Source organism: Diceros bicornis, chromosome 1, assembly GCF_020826845.1.
Source record: "Diceros bicornis minor isolate mBicDic1 chromosome 1, mDicBic1.mat.cur, whole genome shotgun sequence".
Classification (NCBI taxonomy): domain Eukaryota; kingdom Metazoa; phylum Chordata; class Mammalia; order Perissodactyla; family Rhinocerotidae; genus Diceros; species Diceros bicornis.
Window position 1 is genome coordinate 44,100,849 of NC_080740.1, and position 19,212 is coordinate 44,120,060.

At 41.9% G+C, this 19,212-nt stretch overlaps 1 protein-coding gene across 2 annotated transcripts in view; it reads left to right on the top strand.

The window, feature by feature from the left end:
* The window catches only part of PRDM6 (PR/SET domain 6), a 98,068-nt gene that overhangs the window by 62,733 nt on the left and 16,123 nt on the right, over nt 1-19,212 (top strand). For both annotated transcript variants that reach the window (XM_058539357.1, XM_058539348.1), the window contains 3 exons: nt 2,815-2,942; nt 6,444-6,568; nt 18,242-18,584. In XM_058539357.1, coding sequence (XP_058395340.1) covers nt 2,815-2,942; nt 6,444-6,568; nt 18,242-18,584 — 596 coding nt within the window. The remainder of the gene's footprint in view (nt 1-2,814; nt 2,943-6,443; nt 6,569-18,241; nt 18,585-19,212) is intronic.

Genomic DNA, 19,212 nt, shown 5'->3' on the forward strand with positions numbered 1-19,212 from the left:
GTTTAAATGTTAAATTTTGGCAACACGGACCAGAAAGGGCCCAGGGTTGTCTTGAGCCAAACGCAAAGTTTGGCACACACTTTTGGCTTCCTTAAATAACTCTGGTGGGAGGTGCTGCCCTATTAGCATGATGAGCCCCCTGGAGGAAGTCCCATATGCTGTGAATATATGTTGTTTTGACTTGACATTTTATGACATTTGTGAAGCTTTTATTTTGCGGGGGAGTTGGAGAAAATGGATATAATGAGATTTGTGTTTTGAAAGATCCCACTGGCTACAGTTTAGAGACTAGCTTGGAGGGGCCTGGAGAAGCTGCAGAGAGATCAGTTAAGAGACTGTTGCAAAAGAAGTTGGTTTGGGCTAGGTTGGTAACAGTGGAGAGGGAGAGATAGATGCACTAGAAAAGTATTTAGGAGGCAAATTCAACTGGATTTGGTGATGGCTGTGCTCTGGGGGCTGAGGGAGAGAACAGGATCAAGGTTGAATGAGTTTCCTCAACTCTGACTGGTTGCGGTTATGGGATCTAACTAGGTGCGTGAGATTTTTGTCACAGTTTCATGTAAAATAGTGTAATATCAGTATTAGCTGAAGCCAGTGAGGCTCAACCTTATGCCGTGTGCTACATTGTGTGATATTTGGGAAAAAACTGACAAATAGCCATCTACTTTTCATCAAGGCAAGTAGCAGTTCCATAGGGCAGGCAAAAATTGTAGGATTCCTGTAGTCACTATATACTTAGTTTAAGGAGATTATTGCTGAAACAAGAGTGTAGGAGGAAACCCTTTGTATACTCACTTTCAAGACTTGACTGGCTAGTGTCTGCTGTTCAAATGAGCTAACACTCAAGATAGCACCCACTACATATAAATGTTAGAGAATTTTACTTGCTGTTGAGGATGCTGGCTAGAAACACAAAGGAGAATTCTACTTCTCAAAATGTTTCATTATTATTTTCACCAGCAGCCCTCACAGAAGGTTTGTTCATGGGGGAAGGACAGGGCAGAGGGCTGGGTCATCAACATTCTTGGCTCCGTTATAGATAAACAGTGGCGTTTAAGGAACTGATGGCTTTGTTCAATGTCGCATGGGCTGTCAACGGCAGACTCAGGGTTGAGACTTTGAATCTTTAAACCAGCTTCCTGAAACAAAAACAGCAAGAACAAGAACAACAAAATAACTACAGTGTCATCAAACCTAAATACGAAGTCTGTCATTAGATTCCTCACATAGGAGATGTATTCACCACATGAAATGTTTCCATTCTCTGCCATCATCTCAAAACTAGGAATTAAAGAAGTCATTAATCTTAAATATAATATAGTCCAAGAATCTCTTCATTCTTCTCAGGCTACGTTGATTATCAGCTATAATCATTCTGGCTTGCTACCCAGTCATAACTTCACAAACAATTGTCTTTATTAGATTGATGTCTGTCTTTTATTTGTGGGGTTAGTGGAAAGGTTGGAGGTGGAGACAAATGAGTTCAAGAAACACAAAAAAAGAAAAAAAAATCAACTGTTTTAAAATGACTGGTGATAATAGAAAGAAACTGTCATCACTAAGCCCTTTGGCCCCCAGAATACAAATACCGAGCTAAATTAATATGAATGGCCGTGCTAGTTTTAGGGCCTACATGTAACCAGTGAGGCTCGCTGTAAGACTTATTCTTCATTGTCTATTGGGAAAGGAAAAATGGAAAGGCTGATCAGCGAGAGCAAGAGCCATTTCTCAGGATGCTCTGGGGAACACCTCAGCAGCTACCAGGATCCCACTGCTGGTTTTATTTGAAAAGGTCCAGCTGTACCATGGTCCTTCTGAGAACTGTACCCCTTGTTTCCGGGATGCCCCTAGGACTGGTGATGACCTTCTAGAATTGCTGTATATATGTAACCCCCTGATCTCCCACTCCTCTAGATACCACATCCTTCAAGGTGCCCAGCGCTGACCTGATTTCTCAGAATGGAAGCCAGTCGCCTCTGCTGTCAGCATTGACTCTGCATGTGCTGGGCTGGCTCATTGTTTCGCATAAGACTTTTTGTCCACACTTATTGCCTGGTTTGAAGCAGGTTTCATTTCCTTAAATGTGATCTTGAAAGAAAATCTGCTTGAGATGACCTAAGGCAATAGTTAGTAGACCAACCTCAGTGAAGACATTTAAAATCCATAGGAAACAGTTAATTTTTTTTCTCCCTTTTCGAGAGTCTCTCTTTTTTGATGACTCCTCTCCTAATAGTTTCAGGTCCCGACAGCTGAAGTCCTACATCTTCTTCGAGTTGAGAGTCCATTTATTTCATCCAAATCAGAGCCTGTTTGACCAGTTCTGTATAGCTCCATAACTTTCCAACTGCCTTCTGCTAGGTGCCACTCAGCTTGTTGAACAGACGGTTACTGCTTCCTGAATGCCTTCAAACAGTTATGTGTTTGAGACTGGGGGCCTCTTATGTGGATGTTCCAGCCATGTCAGTGTGGCCTCTTCTTTCAGCCTGTTTTGTTTATCCAGCAGCTCATTACTTAAGAGTAGCTTGTCAAAATAGGTTAAATATTCTTTGGGAAACATGGTCACTCACATCCTTGAGATACCACAAATATGTTTAATACAGGGAAGATTGGCTTGATAAGAAAAATATAATTGACTTGCATCACCAAAAAATATTTTCCTGTTATTCTGGTTGAGTTTCCACAAGCATCAATAAGCACCAGCAAACTGAAGGGCAATAAATTTCTGCAGCCGACACATAGAGACACCAAGGAAAGCAGGGAAAATGATTACTGATGATTCGTTCTAACTGCTTGACCTTCTGACCTCTTCTCTAGATATATGATCAAGATGGGACACTACAGCACTTTATTGATGGTGGGGAACCTAGTAAGTCAAGCTGGATGAGGTATATCCGATGTGCAAGGCACTGCGGAGAACAGAATCTAACAGTAGTTCAGTACAGGTAAAGTATATCTTGATTTCCACTTGCGGAGCTGAAGCCCTTTGGCTTTCATCTACAAATTCAGGCTTGCTGCTAGTTTTGAAAAAATCCCGCAGAGTCCTGCAGAACTCTGCAAGGACTGGCCGAAGTTTTTTTGCTGGGTTTCCGAAATCTTCTTAGTTCTTGCAACAGTAATTTCGTGAGAATTCAGGAATAAAGATGCTAATAGAAGGCCTCTTTCACTCAGTGCACATGGTAAAGTTCCTTCCACATCATCACCGGCTCTTCCACAATGGCCTGAGCAAGCCCAGAAAACCTTTTGACTGGGGGGATTCCCCCCAGCGGATGTGTACACACATACAACTATGAGCTCAGAGATTCAGCCTCAGAGCCTTTGCTTTCGGTCACCTTCAGGCTATCTCCCAGGGGGAACAGTTTCATTTGCACAAAGGCATGGGACACCAAGAACTCTCAACCTTCCCAAGGCTGCTTTTCCAAAACTGTTAGGCTCAGCAGCAATGGCTGAGCCAAAATAACCTCTCCTGATCTCTCGAACGGTGCCTAAACATTTGGCTTTGGCCCTTCGACAATTCAGAAGGTTTCAGGTGATGAGGTGGTTCCAGAACATAGAGAAACCCTCAGTTTCCCGAGATGTTTGGGCAAAGCCCAAAGGGTCACAAAGACAAGGTGGAGCCGCCTCCATTTCCCACAGTCTCGCAGGAGGGCCCCTGGAGGGCTGAGAAGCAAGGTGGACTCCTAGATGCTAAGCCACATCTGTTCAGTGCACCTGTTGGTCAAGCATTTCCACTTAGTCCTCAAGAAGGTTGCAGTGGAGATGGGGAGGCAAAAACAGATCACATAGGAAAAAGCCCTACCATTAAGCCTTCTTTTCTCAAAATCCCTCGAAAACATGTGCCATATAAATATATGACCTCAGTTATAAACAGCCGTGTTCCCTTTAGAATCAGAAGCAACTGTTTAGCTTTATTAGGCACCACAGACACATCAAAGCAGAAGGCCCTGTGCTCGGCAACTTGGAGTCCTGCCTATGGTTATTTATTTTCCTTTGCTTTTTTTTTTTTTTTTCGGTTTTTAGAAATGAAGGCTTTAAAAAAAAAAGCTCTATTCTTATAGCTTAAAGGCTGCACAAATCTGGCATGGTCTCCAATTCAAAAGGCACATATTTGAGCAGCATGTGACTCCCTGCCTTGGTTTCCTGGGCAGTTATATTTCATTAAATAATGATTTAAATGAAATAGTACGCAATGGTGTTTGGTTACACTGCTATGTATGGGCTTTACTCACCTTTACTGCAGCTGCATTTCTGTCATGAAGTTTTTATGAAGCTGGAGCTAGAAAATTAGTAAAGATTGTGCTCGCCCATTCAGCAAGAGATAGTTTGGCTGGTTCTGTAATGAGCACCCGGGGAGCCCTTGAGGCGAATTCTGAATCTGGGAAGACAAGAACCCCCTAAGAGGAAGGTGGGCATGAGTAAGTCATTACCTATCTGTCAATATTAAGTGGATTTTTATAGCTCCCCTTTCATGATGGTGCTTCAGCTTCAAGTTCTCTCTGCCGATCTGTTTTCGATTACTTCAGATCTTTATAAAATGAACTACAAAAACACAATTTAGAAAACTGGCATCCATCACCAGTGACCACGTCCAAGAGTAAGAAAATAGAAAAGTTGGACCCTGAAGAGCCAGCCTAATTTTTATTGTACATGAATGTCCTCTTCACAAAAAGTCAGCTGGTTTAGATTCATTCTGTTATGATTTGTAATATCTAAATGGAATTTTCTTCAAAGCGCCCTTGATTGATTGACCCTTAGCTGAACGTTTTGTTTTTATTTTGAGGCTGACAATAATGTTTGTTGGCATGTGTTCTGCTTCAACTGCGTTGGGACGCCATGAAGCTATCTTTATGAGTCATCCAACCACAATACTAAATACATGTCAGCAAGGGAAATATTATCTGAAAAGGGAAAAATCCCTTTGATGTGCTTCAACATGCAGAGATTTCTGCGAGTTTTGGAAGCTCTGCCCGCTTGTAAGGAACGGTGTATGCTTACACATTTTTTTTTTTCCCTTTCGGCGGACTCCGTGCCTCAGAAGACCACCCATTGCTCAAAAACAGTTCTGCTCTTTCAGCGGCAAAGTGTGTCATTTGGTTTTAGCACATTCATTTGCCGGGCGCTGTGTTTATATGAAGAGAAGCCAAACCGAGAGATGAAATGTTACAAGGGTGAAGTACAGAGTAGACTCAATTTTTCTCAAGTTAGGAGATGCCAGTGATTTATAGCTCAGCTCCAATTTTGATTTTTTTATGTAGCAGTGGAAAGAATTAATAAAACGCACAGCTCTTGGAGATGCGGAGGGAGGAAGAGTAGTGAGGTCCGGACAACTGGCTGGAGTTTTTGTCAGATATTCATAGAATGTTGGGAAAAACATTCTGCTTAGCTAGCAGTGCCCTCATGAGACAGAATGGCAGCAAGTAAGGAAAATAACAAGATAAATGAAATTTTTGCAGCTGCAAGTAAAATATTGAGAATCTGCACTTTTTTATTGATCTTTATGATCCTATTGCCAAGAGCCACTTTGTGGTGACAAAATATGTTGACAAGTGCATATCTCACTGCCGTGAAAAATGTGGTGAAGGATTTGCCTTATGTCTGCAGTGTTGTACAAGGAACAAATTGCCCTGCTACATCCAATTCCTTACAGAAAGGCTAAATTTAAGGCCCACCAACCCTAAACACTTTTATCTTGAACTTGAGGCTAATATTTGTAGCAATTCTTCATTGAGAAAACCAGTTGCAGTTTTTTTAATCTGTAGATTTTTCTTTACAGTACCAAAGCTGTTATAAAAAATATGTTTATTTCTTGGTCCCTTCATGCTATCATTTCAGAGTGTAATCTCTCAGCCAGAGTAAAGTGCTCCTCTTGTATTTATTGAACTTCTATCCATTTCACATAAGAGAGTTTTTCTCTTCTCTCGTATCAAACTTTAGAAGAAAGGCAATGGGGAAGATTTTTTTCTCTCAGTCCTAATGTCACAAAGCTGCTTAATTTTATTACAAATTTGGGAACTCCCAGTGCCAAGTTGCAAGAATACACATAATGCTTTTCCTTCAAATAAGAAATCAATAGTATTAATTTATATTTGAGGTTGAGGCACCAGTGTCTGCAATTTTCCAAGAGAGAATTTTCTCATCAGTGTGAGATGGAATTTTTTTTTTTTAAATGAACTCTTTCTTTCGGCTTTCTCCTGGGCCAAATATCTGTCTTTTCAGCCAAGACATTCTGTGGAGGGACACTGTGGAAATAAACTGTGAGCTGTTTATCATACTGGGTTACAGGCTGTAATTGGTTGCTGGGAATGATAAGGTGGGTGCAGATTTTATTACAAACAGAAACTGTTTAGGTGGAGCTGGGTGGAACTTTTCTCGGGGCAATAAAAATGCGGATGGGGGCACGTGAATCCTACCTATTACTAAGCTGGGTTTTCTTTTGTTTTGAATAGGTCGAATATATTCTACCGAGCCTGTATAGATATTCCCAGGGGTACCGAGCTTCTGGTGTGGTACAATGACAGCTATACGTCTTTCTTTGGGATCCCCTTACAATGCATTGCCCAGGATGAAAACTGTAAGAATTTCTTTTGGCTCTGAATTCACATCTCAAAATACCTATTTGAAAGCTAACTTTTTAAGAGTGTTGTTTGAAATTCCTGAAATGCAGGTCACTTTGATACAGAACACCAATGTGCCCAAGTCGGTTCCATCATTTTCTCTTCCTTAGATGTTCTTTGCTTTTTCACAACGTGTTTTGACTTGTACAGGCCAATCCTTCTTTGCCTGTTCGCAATTTCAAAACCTTCCCCTTAAATTTAAATAATCGCTGGCAGCAATGTTAAGGCAGCTGGTATTTACTGAACGCCTACTGTGTTTCTGGTTCTATGCTCACCACCTTATGGGGTTATAAGAGCAGCATGAAATAAAACTTCTGCTCTGAAGGTTTGCACAGTCTTGCTGGAGTCACACTGCATGCAAAAATGAGATAACGACGGGCCGGCCCTGTGGCACAGCAGTTAAGTGTGCGCGTTCCGCTTCAGTGGCCCGGGGTTCGCGGGTTCGGATCCCGGGAGCGCACTGATGCACCACCTGTCAAGCCATGCTGTGGTGGCGTCCCATATAAAGTAGAGGAAGATGGGCATGGATGTTAGCCCATGGCCAATCTTCCTCAGCAAAAAGAAAAGGAGAGGATTGGCATTGGATGTTAGCTCAGGGCTGATCTTCCTCACACACATAAAAAAATGAAATAATGAGAAAACAATGGTGTTTAATCAGGAGTAACACCCCTCTAGTCAATTGGGTGTGCTCCCTCCTAAGTACTCACTGGAATGAGGAATGGTGGTAAACATCGTAGACATGACTGAGGAATTTGTGTCTCTCTAAATATCTTAGTCTAAAATGAACCATGTAATTTTCTTCTATCTTTATTACTATGGGAATCATTATCTTTAAAAAATAATCTAACATCTAGGCAAATGCAAACTGGCAGCAATTTTTACTTAAACTTTATTTCTTTGTTTTGTCAATTCTTTGGAAAATATTATAAGGTGATTTCTAGTATTTGGAAAAGAATTGGATAATTCTGATATGCTTCAGTGAAAAACACTGGTTTCAATGATGCTATTTTTTCTTGTCACCGAATTGACTAATCTGTGAACTGATAATCTGGTATTATGCAACAGAAAAAGAACAGATCTATTTAAGAAACTTGATTTTGAAAAAAAGTGTTATTTAACTTTTTCTTTCTCTACTTATTTTCTCTCTTTCTCTCTCATACACACTCCAATAAAAAATGCTCATATTACTACTGATCAAAATGCTGATGATCAGATATTTCTTTTCCATGTTGTCTTTATTTTCTTTGTAAGAAAATAGAATCCTCAAAAAGCATATTACTATCAACTTTCCTTTTCTCCTTTATCCTAACCCCAAATCAATCTCAAATCAAAACATGAATCTTTGGACATATAGTACATTCCTCTTACTTCCCAAGTTTCCATTGGAAAGTTTCTTTTCTGCAGTGATACTCCTGTTTGAGGGAGTGTCTGTTTTCATAGGACAAAATCTCAGCATTGGACCTGAGTGTGCGGTTGGTGTTAGAGGCAGATATGGATATGGAGGCCAGTATGCTCTCCTCCCAGGATGGCTCCTTGCCTCAGCTTCTCTAAAACTACTTCTAGATCCACACAAAGAAAGGAACCAGTGTCAGCCCCCCCGATCTGCTGACATGGGCCTGTCTGTACATTAGAACCTTGAGATAACCTCACCTTCTAAAGTACAGAATTTGATCCGACAGGATTCCAGAAATCCTGTAATGCCCTCTGCTTCCTCCTTTAATACAACCTGCTACAGACTCTGAAGATATTATTGTGGTGTGCACGTGTTGAGGAATGTTGAGAGTAAACATATCAAAGCCTAGAGTTCTAAAATACATAGCACAGAGTCTAAATATTCATTCATTCGTTCATTCATTCATTCTTTGCTCAAATATTTATTGAAAACCTACTGTGGGCTAGTGTCCTTGCTAATTACTGCAAATACAGCAGTGAACACAACAGACAAGAATTCTTGCCCTTATGGAGCTTAAATTCTAGTAGAGGGAGACAGATTACCAACAAGTAAATGAGTAAATAAAAAGTTTGTCAAGTGGTGATGAGTGATGTAGAGAGTGATCAGGGTAGGCCCTACTGGGAAGGTGACCTTTGGGCAAAGACTTAAGGAAGTGAAGGAACAAGTTATGTGTTAGTTGTGAGAAGAATGTTCCAGGCAGCTGGACTAGTAGTATCAAGGCCCCCAAAATGGGCGTGTTCCTGGCCTGTTGGAAGAGCATCACAAGGTTGGAAAAGGTGTTTTGGAATGAGTGACCTGGGGAGAAATTAACTCAGATGTGGAGAGACGCAGGGATCTTATAGGGCATAGGAGGCCACTGTCAGAACCCTGGCTTTTACTCTGTGTGGGTCTGGTGAAGGCGGTTATTGCAGAGTTTTGAGCAGAAGAGTGATATTGTCTGACTGAAGTTGTAACAGGATTACTCTGGCTACTGAGTGGAGACTAGACAGTAAGAGTTGAGAATGGAGCAGTTAATTCAGTTAGATGCTCTCGCTGGAATCCAGAGAAGAGATGATGGTGGTTTGGACCAGCGTAGAAGTGGTGGAGGTGGTGAGAAGTGATTGGATTCTGGATACATTTTGCAAGTAAAGCCAACAGCGTTTGCTGACACATTGGGTGCTGAATGAGAGAGAAAGGAGTGAAGGATAACTCCAAGGCTTTGGTGTGAGGAACTGGAAGGATGGAATGGCCATCGACTGAGTTAGGAGTCAGAAATGGAAAATGTGGAATGACTACATAGGGAACGCATTTCTTACCCTTGACATGGATCTCTGGGGTGGAAGTCACACATCCACAACATTACTTCCATCTCATGATGCTGTTTCATGGATGAGAGGAGTTTAGGGTTGGGCTGGAGGATTTTGGGGTCTTATGTACCATTCAAAGACACCTGACAATGGATGTCTAAGAGTGTACCATCTGGTCTTCAGATTCAGTGCCATAGTGCCATCCAAAAATGTACTTCCTGGTAATACCATTTGTTTTGCTTTTCAGTCCTTTCTCCTATAGTCCCACCTGTGGGAAGCGTTCTTGAGATTGCTGATTAGAGTGTTGAATAAACTCTACCAGGGCACATGTTATATCATTTAGCGCCTGAAATCCTTGGAGGAAAATTCGCAAAGCCACAGCAGCTTGAAGTATTGTGGATTCAGTAGGTAAACTAGGCGGCTATTTTGGGTTGAGTTCAGAGCTCTAAGTAAGGGTGGAGGGAAGTTTAAAGGGAATTAAGTCATTGACTAAAATACTCAACAGTGTAATATCCCCTTTTCCCCTAAGGATATTATAGGAATTTTATTTCAGTTCCTGTGTCAAAGTCATATATCTGTCATGTGATTGGCCACCCAAGAAACCAGCAGAAAACTTCATCAGAGTGTGTGGGGGAAATATATGACTTTGACTCTTAACTCTAAGATGGATTCTCCTTCCGTATGATTCACTGAGAGACCTGGGAATGCTTTATAATGAGGGTTCCTTATTCTGTACTGAGAAAATACTCTGTGTGATTTAAAAGCACAAATGTGTGAAAGGGCATGAACAGATAATGTAACAGATAGCCTTCCACAGCCCTGAGTAATTTAAATCATCTCAACAGGATTAGCAATTCCAAGACAATTTTTATCCTACTGAGCTAGCTACAAAATAAATTAGGTACCTTAAAAAGAAGCTTCTTGAGATCAAAGACTTATTTGACAAAATGCCTCCACAGAGCCTCCTTATAGTGCGATGCACACGGTAAACAATTAATAAATGCTCTCTGGAAAAATATTAAGAATTTTATTGCCATTATTAGGAGAGATTAATATTTCAGCCAGAGTTTTCTTTGGTAATAAAATTGATAAATATGGACCAAGACATTCAAGGCAAATATGATTTTACTTAGTGAATAATACTTATTAAGCACTTTCATTTATAAAAATATCATTTTCTTCCCATGGTTCTTTCAACATCGAAAGTACACGTTTCCTATTGAGCATGTGTGGTAGGCTCAGGCTGCAGTAACTGCCCCTCCGCAGCGGCCGTGAAGCAGTGGGGCATCCTCGCTGCCCAGACAAGCCACTGAAAGCTGCCTTGCCTCAAAGAGAAGACAGCTTTTCACACAGGCATTTGAGTTCTGGAAGCAATTCCTATGTTATTTTCTTTTAAAAAACCATAGTTATGAATGTAATAGAGCTCCGAAGAGAGAGCCGCTCCATCGACTGTAGGTCTTTCAGAAGAGCCTGAAGGAACGCCTGTGTGGACAGATTGCATCCGCAAGAAGGAATGAGGTTCCCCAAAGCTTCCAGTGGGGGATTAGCTCCTGCAGAGTGTAAAGACCATAGTGTATTCATATTCGTTTCAGAGGAAATTTTAAAAAAACCTGGGAATAAATGTTAAACAAGTCTTCCTGCTGCTTTTTCTGTCTTGGCGTATGAAGCTGAGGTAGCAGAATGTGAAACTTGATGGCAACACAGGAGTTGCTGCACTGAAGTAAACTCTGCCTCCATGAGGCCTGCCTTCTTCTTTTGATTTTAAAGAGCATAAAATAAAGAGAGGCACCTCTACACAGTGCCCGTCACCGCCACCATTCCACCAACAGTGAGAAACTAGGCCCAGGGTAAAGAAGGCCCTACTCAAGCCTTCTATTTGTGAACATTGAGGAGGTTACAGTATAGTTCAACCCAACAAGAACATCTGTGTGCGAGACCCTATGGGAAGCATTGTGATGAGGTACAAAAACTCAGGCCCCATCCTCAAGGAACTCAGTCTAGAAGAAGGCACACAAGCGTACAACTACAGTACAAAACACAATGCAGGTGCCACATGCGATGGCCATAGCAGTGAGCCTGAGCTACGGGGGTGTTAGGCTGAGTATTAACGCAGTTGAGAGGAGTCAGGTTCCAGGCCCCTTGTGCACAGTGGGAAGTGGAGATTGGACTCCCTACATAAATCTGGGAACTGGAAGTTACTATTTTGTCCCTGAATGGGGACTAGAAAAATACTACCCTCAAGCCAGTAGGCCAAGGAACCATCCATCTGAGCCATTGGTGAGAACAGAGTGTCACACTAAAAACCAGCCTCAGCTATGGGATAGTGTGGGGCTTGATTTTGCACAACCTGCCAGGTATGGAAACCCTGGGCCAAGAAACTAATATAAAAATTGCTCTAGAACTGGAGAAACCTGTAGGGTCCTAGAAGAAGCAAAGGAGAATTCACCCCATAGGGTTGCCTCTGTATCTGCGCGGGACTCCAACAGAAGGCAGCACCCACTGAAAATGTGTCCGCAGAGAGAAATGACAAAAGACACAGGGAAACCTGTCACGAGAGATTTGACCTCTTGATTGCTGTAGGATGCTGTGGTGTGTTACCTAGATCCCAACCTTGCTACAGGATTGAGGCATTCATTCCCCTAGTTTGTGGGAGTGTAGGGAGCTGAGAGCTCTCAGATGAGTTTGTCTCCACGAATTACCTTCAACCTAAGAGCCGCTTTACTCTTGGTCATGCTCCCTCCACGTGTAGCCCCTCCCCAGGTAGCCCATGTCCAGTGACTAGTCAATGTAGGGGTATTAAGGACTGATTCTCTTGTCCCAAGGCAGGACTACACTGAAGGACCTTCCCAGTTCCAGAGCTGTTGTTAATCTCCTCCCTCCACAGGATCCTCTTGCCTCACTCCCCAACAGGTGTCCATCCCGGCAGCACTTCCTAGTAAACCTCCTGCAAATCTCCTTTTCAGAGTCTGTTTTCCAGGGGACCTGACTTAAGACAGATACTCCCAGATTTCTCTTTCCAATCCAGACCTCTCTGCTGAGCCCCAGACTCCTATCCAACTGTCTACTCCGCATCTGCACTTGCGTGTCTCATGGGCATCGCAGACTAAACGTCTAAGACTGAAACCATTCTCCTCACTCTCTCAAACTGCCTCTCCTCCAGTTCAGTAACTCTCATTCCCACTCCTCCAGTTGCTCTTTCTAGATAGCTGGACACCTCGCTCTTCCTCATCCTTTTATCCAATCAGTTATGAAGTCTTGTTGATTGTATACTCTTAAACGCATTTCTTTTCATTTCTGCTGCTGCCACCTGATCAGCGTCACCATCAGCTTTGGCCTGGAACACGGCAGTAGCCTCCTGGATGTCACATTGTCCCTCATTTAGTATCACTGCAGCCAAAGTGAAGTTTCATTGATTTGCTTATTTCATTGTTGCAGCTTATTCACCCTTTTGTTAACAGGTAGTTCAGTTCCATAGATCAAAATCCAGAAAGTACTATGGACATATAATTCTCCTTCCAAGAGGCAATCAGTTGACATGTTCTTAGGTATCCTTCCAGACATATATTTTGCCCATCCAAACATGTTCTCCCTCTCTTTCTCTGGCTCTCGCTCTCCCCCTCCCCTTTTTATACAAATAGCAGCAAGCTATATACATTGTTCTGCGTCTCACTTTTTCATTTCAGTATAGAGTGATGATGCATTTAAAGGATAAATCTGATCACCTCACACCCTAGCTTAAAACCGTTTTTTTGGTTTGCCATTACTCTTTTTATAAATCCCCGGTTCTTTAATATAGTAGCCTACAGGATACATATAGTGTCCAGAAATGTTTTGTATGGCTCACATAGTGTTTTACAAAGTTAGAATTCAAACATCTTTAGATTGGCCTTGCCCTATTCGGTTTGCTGCAGACCCCACTGTCCTCTGTTGTATTAACGCACCTCCCATCGCTTACTGCCATTACCTGCCCAGCTGCTGCAGGCCTTGGCGACTGTGCTGTCTTCCTCTCCAGCCTCAGCTGCAGCCTCTTGACCCTTCTCCCTCTGGTTGCATTAGCCGCCTTTCAGTTCCTTCAGTGCCCTGAGCTCCTCCCCACCTCAGTAGGCCACACAGACCTCTGGCAAAGCTGCCAGTGTTTCATCTCCTTGCATTGCCTTTTCCTCCCTTTGCACCTGTCTGATGTCTGTGCACCCTTCAGGACTCACATTCAAGGTCACTGCCTCAGGGAAGCCGTCCCTCACACCCCAACGTTAGCCATCCCTGATATAAGCTTTCCTGGCTCCCCTTTCTTCTCTCTCATAGCACGTATCACACTTGTAGCAACTGTATGTTGTCAATTCTAAAATGCATATATTTTTCACAATTAAGTCTTTCTGAACCTGGCAGATGTCTTACAATTAACGGTGCCTTGCAATTAATGGTGCAATTTGCAGTTAATGGAATTTTAGAGGTGATGTAACTGAGTAAATATTTATCTGTAAAAACATTTGTTTAATATCAGTCCCTCTCACTAGAGTTTAAGTGGCATGAAGGGAGGAGCTGTGGCTTTCTTGCTCCCCCTGTACCCGCAGCGCCAGCACAGGGTCAGGCATGTAATAGATGCTTAGTAAGAACTTGTAGACTGACTGAATAGACAAGAGCATAAAGGAGGACTTTGTTTTATGGATCCTGAATTGGCCTCTCTCAATGTTTTAATTTTCCAGGATTTCGTGAGTTCACATTCTTCCTTGACTATATCCTTTAAGGCTTTGAGAATTTGCCCTCTTCCCCTTAATCTTTGTTTCCCCTTTCGCCTTTATAGACTGAAGAGATTTTACTAGGTTAGTATACCTTCATGTAGAAACCACTTCATCTTTTTGGTTGTTTTCATTGGTCATCTCTGGGCTGTTTGCAGTTGTCTGTACTGTCTTAAGTTGGGATGAAATAGTGTTTTCTGATTCATTCCCTGTTCCCTTTCTGATAATTTCCTGTTTTATTAATACCTTTGATTATTGTAGCAGATGAGGCTGATATTTAGGAAGAATAATCTTCTGTGTCCTTTAAGTCTTGCTTTAAAAACTCATGCTTTGTAGATCTCTAGGGTCCCATGGAAGTGTGCAGGAGCTCTGCAGGACAGTTTAGAGATCAAAGATGGTCGCTGTGTGAAAATTATTCGTTCCTATCCTTACTTTTTCTTCTCTCTAAATTATGTTTGTTTCCTTCCGTAGGATTGAATTTATTCAGAAGTACAATAAAGGACCATGCCAAAAGTAGAATATAGAGTGAAGTGTTACTACCTGTATCTTGAAACATATTACATTTGATTTGGGGTGTCCCAGAGAAGAAAAGAATAAAACAGAGAAGAATTTTATTCCAACCATCCCCACTCTTATTGCTTAAATGCTATTATTATCATTAACTCAGATCCCATATATCCCAGATTATTATACAAACTGGTATAAATTTTCCTTTATTACCATTTTGACATTGATCATTAAACTTACAAAAATTCATTGGCCCACAAATTCTTTTGTTTAATATAAAGGTTATGTGACCTTAACAATTTTTGAAAATTAATTTACTAGATTACTTTCCAGGAGCATAAGTGAGAAGTCAGAATCGATAATCTTGAGTATTATTTGTATTATTTACCTCCAAAGGCATCATATTACTCTTTCCAACAGGGAAGCATCTGCGGTTTTCCTGCTCTCATGCATGTTGATGACATCTTTATTCCTCAGTCTTCCCACCCTGCCTTCCTGCTAGTCTGGCATTTCCCAGCCTGCAAGAGCTTAGTGTTGCCTGAAAGCTTGTGGGTTTCCCTGTGCTTTGTCTCTTCTGGATTAGTTATAAATGGGCTAAACAAGATGAGTTCTCCCTTGATCTCTGACACTGCTGCTGTTTTATTTTTTATTTAAAAAGTGCCAAAACATGATGAAACATTCCTCGTTATCTTTCAATACCTATTTAAAAAGTAACAGTTTGTGTGCAATCAAGATTTTTTGAAAGTCAAAATGTGTGCACAAATTTTATATTGGTTATGCACTTTTGCTCCAAAAGTTGAAATTAATACATAAATATTTATATATAAAATATACACATATACGTAAGTATGTATATGGATGTGTGTATAGGTGCATATATAACATATTTTTATGTATATGATATATATACATTTATATGTATACACACACAAAAAAACACTATACTAGCTGTAACTAGCCCTTTTATTTTTGAAACACAGCTAGTAAGCAGAGACAATATAGGAGTGTAGTCAGAAAAAAAATGCCCTGAAAGTCAGAAAGCTAAAGCTTCCAGCTTAGCTGTGTCCTTAACTGAATATGTGGCCCTGGGCAAGTTACTGGGCCTTCTTGGGCTTCAGCTTTTTTTATTTGTAATATGAGAGGGTAGGATTAGATCAGTGATTCTCAGCCCTGATTGTATGTTAGAAGCACTTGGGGAACTTTAGAAAATGCAGATGCCCAGGCCCTACCAAGAGATTCTGATTTAATTTTTTTAAAAATCTCTCCTGTGAGTCTAATGTGCAGTCAGGGTAAAGAACTACCAAATGGACAAACCTAGGCTCTCTCCAGGCCTGAGAGTCTCTTGCTTTTTTTTTTTTTTCCTTCCTAGGACAGTTGGGCCATGCCCACAGAGCCCTGTAGACTCAGTGATTCCTTTTGTTGGATTCATCTAATACATGTAATTATATAGAATGTTCTGAGTTGAAGACTCCTTAATGGCAACACCCCAATCCCTCTATGTCCCCACACGTGGTATCTACCTGTCCACTCAAGCATGGAGACTCCTGGCAGTCACAGTCCCCTACCATTCTCTTTTTATAGTTGAGGACACTTCAGTTTTCATGCTACGTAGTCATCTCAGCAATGGTCTGTGGCAGGTAAGGATGAGAGCTCCCAGTCCATGTGTTCCTTTCCATGCAGCCTTGAACCAGAACAGCCATAGTTTACTTCTCATCACCAATCTTTTTGCCAATCAACCTTTTCATATATTTTGGTCTCTAATTTCCTTCTCTTGACCAACCTGTAAACTTTAATCTCTTTAACCCTTGAAATGACCAATAAATACATTTTATTGACACAGTAGTTAATTAGAAAAAGAATAATAGGGGCTGGCCCAGTGGCATAGTGGTTAAGTTCGAGCACTCTGCTTCAACAGCCTGGGGTTAGCAGGTTCGGATCGCGGCTGCAGACCTACACACCACTCATCAAAGCCACGCTGTGGCAACGTCCCACATACAAAGTGCAGGAAGATTGGCTCAGATGTTAGCTCAGCGACAGTCTTCCTCAAGCAAAAAGAGAATTGGCAGCAGATGTTAGCTCAGGGCCAATCTTCCTTACCAAAAAAAAAAAAAAAAAGAAAGAATAATAGTTTTTAAGCAGGTTAGGTTCTAATCACCTCTGAACCTGTGGGTTGACCAGTGAATACATGATACATGTTTTTAACACAATAACAACCTAAAAAATAAAGAAAAACAAATTTCAAGTATATTAAGTCTCCCTCCTCGAAAATGTTTCTCACTTCTAGTTCTTTCTGCATTCCCACTGCCACCGCCCAGTTTAGGTCCATCTCCCTTCATTCCAGTTTCTTCTCCTTCTATAATAATAAGAATGGTGGCTATTGTTGATGGTAGATCCTGTGATGAGTACTTTCATTACCTCATTTAAACCTCATAAAAGGGGTTTAAAGATGAGCAAACCAGGGATCATAGAGCTCTAGATCTATTGAATGGCAACCATGGCATTTACTGAATGCTGTCTATACGTTATCTCACTCAATCCTTTGGGTGACCATTTTACATTTTACCAAGAACTAAATTGTGGGTTTCGATGTTCCATACTTGCCCGCAGTCACAAAGCTAGTAAATAGTGGAATTAAAATCTAGGCCGTCTCAACCACGAAGCCACGCTGCTGTTACTTTTAGGATTATTACTATCACTGTCCTCATTTTACAGACGGGTAGCTGAGGCACACAGAGATTGAATAACTTGCCTATGCTTACCAAGCTAGTAAAAGGCATAGTTGGGATTTGAACCTAGGTCTTCCTGATTCCAAAGCATGAGTTGCAAGCACCATACTCCATTGCCTCCCACTCTTCTCTTATCCCTGCACCCTATCTGTGAATCATGCCTCACTCAAGCCCTGCCTGAATACTGCTGCTTTTTTTCTTGCTATTTCTCTGCTCAGAAACAGTCTGTGTCGATTTCCTATGCCTGAAGTCTTTATTTATTTATTTGGACTTTAAAAGCCCTCTGAGGTCTACACCCCTCACCCCTTATTCCCACAGTGCTGAGAACCCATGCCCTGCTCGTCAGCCTGTCTCCCTCACATCCCACCAGCATGGCCAGACTTCTGTCTCCAGGCGTCTTTCATATTGTTCCGTTCGTCTCCTCTGCCAGTTTTTCTTGAATACCTGTCCTGTGCTGGCAAGTTCTGGTAGAAGGCCTGAATCTACCTTCTCTGTACTGCCCAAGGCCACGCTTTCTGGGCAGCACGCCCCCTCTCCCCGCCCCCCGCCCCTGTTCTCCAGAGCCCCCTCTCGCTATGCCCCTCCCATCTGAGCTCCCTCCAAACCTAGGGTGCAGAGTGGAGCCTCATTATGGAGTCTTTATGTCTCAAGTCATAAGTGAGCTCTGTGAGGGCAAAGACCATGTACAAACAATTCTGAGCATATAGTAGTAGCTTAATAAATAGGCATTGAATGAGTTATTAATTTGTGATGATAGTGCTTTCCACCTCAAGTCAAATTGTCTGCTGTTATGTTAATTCTGAGTCCAGAAAAATAAATTCTTTAAATGTTGATTTATAGGATTTTTTTTGAAGCTTGTGTTATTGTGCTTGTTTTAAGGGCTAATAAAACTGACCTTTTATAACTCTTGCTGTTCTCCCAGTAAATGTCCCCTCGACGGTAATGGAAGCCATGTGCAGACAAGACACCCTGCAGCCCTCCAACAAGAGCAGCAAACTCTGCCCGGCCACCCAGCAGCGCTCCGTCGTTTTCCCGCAGACTCCGTGCAGCAGGAACTTCTCCCTCCTGGATAAGTCTGGGCCCATTGAATCAGGATTTAACCAAATCAACGTGAAAAACCAGCGAGTCCTTGCGAGCCCGACTTCCACAAGCCAGCTGCACTCGGAGTTCAGTGACTGGCATCTTTGGAAGTGTGGGCAGTGCTTTAAGACTTTCACGCAGCGGATCCTCTTACAGATGCACGTGTGCACGCAGAACCCCGACAGGTAACCCCGGCTCTCACTGCTCACGGTGTGTTTGCTTAGTGAGACCCACACTGCTTGCCCTCCCGCCAGCTTCCAGTCACCTCCTCCAGCCGCACCTCGGAGAGGTGTATGTATCACTCTGTGATAGAGGTGTATGCGTTCTAGAAGGTCAGAGAATAATAAATGTTAGGCCACTGCTTGACTTTATTGTTTAGACCGGCTCCGTGAACAGTGGCTGCAGAGAAGAATCTGCTCTTGCTTTCGAAACTGTCCAAGTCTTAGGGGGAGCAAAAGAGAAGGAACCTTTATGAATATCATAGATGGAAAAATGAGGTCAGGATAATTAGAATCCCCTCTGTCTTCCAAAGATAATATAGCCGGCGGCTCTGCTGCTGTCACAGCCATTTCAGGGTTCACCTCCAGTGTGCCGTGGGTATGAACTTAATTAAGTACTAAGAGGTAATGAATTGGAATTTTTTGCTTAGTACTATTTTTCTTCAGAGCATGCAAACCCATAAATCCTGCAAAGCTGTCAAAAGGAAATACCTACTCTGCTAGTGATGTGGAGGAAAACAGATGCCACTTATTCAATAAACTAATATCCACACAGAAGAAAAATGTTGACTAGATACCTCAGAGTCAAAGTTGG